Source organism: Tachysurus fulvidraco, chromosome 1 (assembly GCF_022655615.1).
Source record: "Tachysurus fulvidraco isolate hzauxx_2018 chromosome 1, HZAU_PFXX_2.0, whole genome shotgun sequence".
In the NCBI taxonomy this organism is placed as follows: domain Eukaryota; kingdom Metazoa; phylum Chordata; class Actinopteri; order Siluriformes; family Bagridae; genus Tachysurus; species Tachysurus fulvidraco.
The window spans coordinates 49860548-49865547 of NC_062518.1; the positions used below are offsets into that span (position 1 = coordinate 49860548).

At 44.0% G+C, this 5000-nt stretch overlaps 1 protein-coding gene across 4 annotated transcripts in view; it reads left to right on the top strand.

Annotated features, from left to right (window-relative positions):
• Window positions 1-2397, top strand: part of LOC113636552 (coiled-coil domain-containing protein 13) — a 13389-nt gene extending 10992 nt beyond the window's left edge. The window contains exons 11-17 of one of the 4 annotated variants that reach the window (XR_007140561.1): window positions 1-5; window positions 559-690; window positions 789-931; window positions 1037-1133; window positions 1208-1313; window positions 1404-1577; window positions 2059-2397. The exon at window positions 1-5 is cut by the window's left edge and continues 70 nt beyond it. Coding sequence is in view for 3 of the 4 variants with exons in the window: in XM_027136697.2 (XP_026992498.2) it covers window positions 1-5; window positions 559-690; window positions 789-931; window positions 1037-1133; window positions 1208-1313; window positions 1404-1517 (597 nt within the window). In the remaining variant the exon portion in view is untranslated. Of the gene's footprint in view, window positions 6-558; window positions 691-788; window positions 932-1036; window positions 1134-1207 lie in introns of all 4 variants that reach the window. The other 3 variants (XM_027136697.2, XM_027136698.2, XM_027136699.2) reach the window with 3 other exon arrangements.
• Window positions 2398-5000: the final 2603 nt, after the last annotated feature.

Consider the following 5000-nt stretch of genomic DNA (forward strand, 5'->3'; position numbering starts at 1 on the left):
CTCAGGTCAGTTTCTACAGTCATCATACCCATGTTACTGTACTATACACATTAACCTAATCATTATAAACACTAACAGTGGGATTATAAATGATTATAAACACAGACTGTGGGATTATAAATCATTATAAACACTAACAGTGGGATTATAAATGATTATAAACACAGACTGTGGGATTATAAATCATTATAAACACTAACAGTTGGATTATAAATGATTATAAACACTGAGAGTGGGATTATAAATTGTTATAAACACTGAGAGTGGGATTATAAATCATTATAAATGCTGAGAGTGGGATTATAAATCATTATACTCACTGAGAGTGGGATTATAAATCATTATAAACTCTGAGAGTGGGATTATAAATCATTACTCGTGTATAACTGTGGACTAAATGGTCAAACATGTGTCCTATGTATAAGTGCTTCTATCCCCAGAGATCCTATGTGTCTTCAGGCTCCATGTGAAGAAGCTCAGCAGCAGCGAGCAGCTCCTGTAGGAGCTCCATGTTTACACTGTTTGTTATGGTTGTGTATGTTTTGTGTATTAATACAGAGATGGTTCGGAGGCTCGGTGCTCTGTATGTGCTGCTCTACAGGTTCAGTCTTCAGAGTTTAAAGCACTGTGTCAGGCAGCTAATGTGGAGAGAGACCGACTGCTGGAGCTCACTAAAGTTCAACAGAAGAGGTTTGCTGAAAAATATTGACCTAATAATTCTCTTTCTATTTTTGTGGCCACACAGAAGTGAGTATTTGTATGATGCATTTCTCTTTTTTTTCATCTAGGGAAGTCGATGCCATTCAGAAGTGTGCAGATGCCGAGCAGAAGCTCCGGGAAGAACGTCACCGCTGTGTGCTTCTGGAGCAGCAGCTGGAGAGACTCAAGTTAGACTCTGAAAAAGCACAAAGAGTCCATCGCAGCAGGACAGGTGCAGTAGGCGACGTACAGGTGTAACTTCCTACGGGACACGAGTGAGTTTACTAGAGAAAACTATAGTGCTTACATGCGTTGTGTTTGATTGTGTTCGATGCAGGGAGCTTGAATGTATCTGAGAAACAGGACAGCAGTCTTTTACACAGAAGAGCCGTGGTGTCAGCGCACCATGCCCAGGCCAGTGAACTCAGCTCACGGTGAGTCTTACTTTCCCTTGTTTGTTCAGATAGCATTCATTATATTTGCAGCTAAACTCTACTCCTTGCTGTAGACACGCTGCCCAGCAGGAGGAGCTAGAGGCTCTGAGGTCATCGCTGGAGCAAGTTTTGCAGGCTAAAGAGGAGGACCTGCAGCTCTACAGCACCATGATCAGTCAGGTCAAGCAAGTCTTCATTCAGGCTCTCCGGCAACACAAACAGAGTTCAAACCCAGAAACGTAGCGTAACGGTCTTCTTCCCTTCCGTCAGATGTGGACTCCTGCAGACGCAGAGCATTGCAGCTCCGAAAGCCTAGCAATCCGGATGGCCAGCGTTTTATCAGTTAGGCTGATACCAGATTTTAGCGTAGAGGCTCTATTGTAGCCCAAAATCTAACATCACATGTAACATCAGCCAACTAGATCAAGTACCATGAGCCTCACGGTAAATATACATTGACCCTATTTACTGTAGAGTGTCACCCAGATGAGGATGAGGATCCCTTCTGAGTCTGGTTCCTCTCAAGGCCTCATCTCATCTCAGGGAGTTTGTCCTCACCGCCGTCACCTCCGGCCTGCTCATTAGGGATAGGGATAGATGTATAGTATCTTAAATTTAAAATTTTAATCTCTAATTGTATATATTCATTTATTTCTTTATAAAAATGTAACCTTCAAACATTAGATTTCAATCTTCAAGCTTAAGATCTTAGTAGCTGGGCTTCAGATCTTGGCCTAATTGCTGTATTTTAGGCTTCATATCATGGATTTTAGCTTCCAGGCCACACCATGTTATCGAGCTCCATGTTATCTTAGCTGCTAGAGTTTAACATCATAATCCAGGATTTTAGCAAATCATTATTATTTAGATATTAATCTAAAAAATCTTTCTATTCAGTTCGTGTATTGTTGATTCCATTTCCCAGATGTTCAGCTCTACACCTATCAGCTCCAAGGATTTTAGTCTTCCAGGCCCCAGATCACGGCCTGCTCTGTCCCTAACCTAGACACCGGGGTTGTAGACATCCATCTGTCTGTGTATTGAAGCTGAAGCTGCTAATCTTAATGAGACTGTGCTAATCCAGACAAAATAATCGATCAGATACGGACAAGGTAAAGACGAGACGTGGACATGGCCGCCACCCTGAGCCGATAAGACCGCCACCCTGAGCCGATAAGAGCCGAAAAAAAGAGCTTCGTTTTCATTTATGTCGCTGTCAGTTTCTTTCTGCTAACTGGAATAAAATATAAATAATCATTTTAAAGTGTATTTGTGTTGCATGAATGAATAACTCAGTAGATTCCAATAGAAATCTTCCCCATATATAAATCAAGGTAAAATAATCTTGAACGATATAGAAATATTTTTACACTTTACTGGCCCTGTCCTTTCTGACGCACGTTACACATCATCAGCGTTTGGCTCTGGCGGTCTGTAAATCAGAACGACAAACAAAACTCTGTAAGAAAACATCCTGGCGTTCACGTCCAGCGGCGCCGCTGCGGTCCCTGAGCTTGTTTTCTCCAGCTCACGCTGTCCTCGTGAAGCAGTGTAGAATGTGTTGTACACTCCTCACACTCCCGGGACTGGTACTGACCTACACATTCTCCACCTTCTCTCACACTTTTCTGCTCCAACACTGCTCCAGCCGTTTCCCTCCCCACTGAGCTACCACGCCTAATTTAAGTTCATTTTTACTTCTTCCTGGAAACCAGAGAGACTTCAGCTTTAAAACATGCAAAAAGAACGGGCCTCTTATTCAGCTACGCTCCACAGAAAGCTGCCTGTGTGTGAAAGTGTGTGTGTGTGTGTGTGTGTGTGTGTGTGTGTGTGTGTGTGTGAATAGTGTGGTGCTGAGTGACGTTTTTTTGGCCTGGAGCTGATCCATGTGCCTTCATCTGGGAGCTTCATTCCCTACCGTAAGCAATCAGCCGTCGCTTCTAATTAGCAGCCATGCCTCCATCATTAGCATGATTACACTCGAGCGCATAGTAGCATGTCATTAACTACAGCATGTCATTAACTACAGCATGTCATTAACTACAGCATGTCATTAACTACAGCATGTCATTAACTACAGCATGTCATTAACTACAGCATGTCATTAACTACAGCATGTCATTAACTACAGCATGTCATTAACAACAGCATGTCATTAACAACAGCATGTCATTAACTACAGCATGTCATTAACAACAGCATGTCATTAACAACAGCATGTCATTAACTACAGCATGTCATTAACAACAGCATGTCATTAACTACAGCATGTCATTAACTACAGCATGTCATTAACTACAGCATGTCATTAACAACAGCATGTCATTAACAACAGCATGTCATTAACTACAGCATGTCATTAACTACAGCATGTCATTAACTACAGCATGTCATTAACAACAGCATGTCATTAACTACAGCATGTCATTAACTACAGCATGTCATTAACAACAGCATGTCATTAACTACAGCACTTCAAAGGAAAAATAAGCATCATTTTTTGTCACGAGGTAACAAGAAAGAACAAACCTGTACTGAAGAATATTTGTCTTTTGCTCATCACATCTTAATGACATTTACTGATGTGCAGAAATCCTGCTTCACCCATTCAGCATGGTTTCCCTCCACAGCCACATTACTAATAATCACAGCTCGTGTTACTGACAAACTGCAACGTGTCTAAACTCCTCTGTCCTAAAGGAACAGCTCTGACACTCGAGACTCCTTCCAACATCTGTCAGGAGACACTCCATCAGTCAGGAGACACTCCATCTGTCAGGAGACACTCCATCTGTCAGGAGACATTCCATCTGTCAGGAGACACTCCATCTGTCAGGAGACATTCCATCTGTCAGGAGACACTCCATCTGTCAGGAGACATTCCATCTGTCAGGAGACACTCCATCTGTCAGGAGACGCTCCATCTGTCAGGAGACATTCCATCTGTCAGGAGACATTCCATCTGTCAGGAGACATTCCATCTGTCAGGAGACACTCCATCTGTCAGGAGACGCTCCATCTGTCAGGAGACATTCCATCTGTCAGGAGACATTCCATCTGTCAGGAGACACTCCATCTGTCAGGAGACGCTCCATCTGTCAGGAGACACTCCATCTGTCAGGAGACGCTCCATCTGTCAGGAGACACTCCATCTGTCAGGAGACGCTCCATCTGTCAGGAGACGCTCCATCTGTCAGGAGACGCTCCATCTGTCAGGAGACACTCCATCTGTCAGGAGACGCTCCATCTGTCAGGAGACGCTCCATCTGTCAGGAGACACTCCATCTGTCAGGAGACACTCCATCTGTCAGGAGACGCTCCATCTGTCAGGAGACACTCCATCTGTCAGGAGACACTCCATCTGTCAGGAGACACTCCATCAGTCAGGAGACATTCCATCTGTCAGGAGACACTCCATCTGTCAGGAGACACTCCATCTGTCAGGAGACACTCCATCAGTCAGGAGACACTCCATCTGTCAGGAGACACTCCATCTGTCAGGAGACATTCCATCTGTCAGGAGACACTCCATCTGTCAGGAGACACTCCATCAGTCAGGAGACACTCCATCTGTCAGGAGACATTCCATCTGTCAGGAGACACTCCATCTGTCAGGAGACACTCCATCTGTCAGGAGACACTCCATCAGTCAGAAACACTCCATCAGTCAGAAACACTCCATCAGTCAGAAACACTCCATCTGTCAGGAGACACTCCGTCAGTCAGGAGACACTCCGTCAGTCAGGAGACACTCCATCAGTCAGAAACACTAAATCACTCAAACACTCCATCAGTCAGGAGACACTCCATCAGTCAGGAGACACTCCATCAGTCAGAAACACTAAATCACTCAAACACTCCATCAGT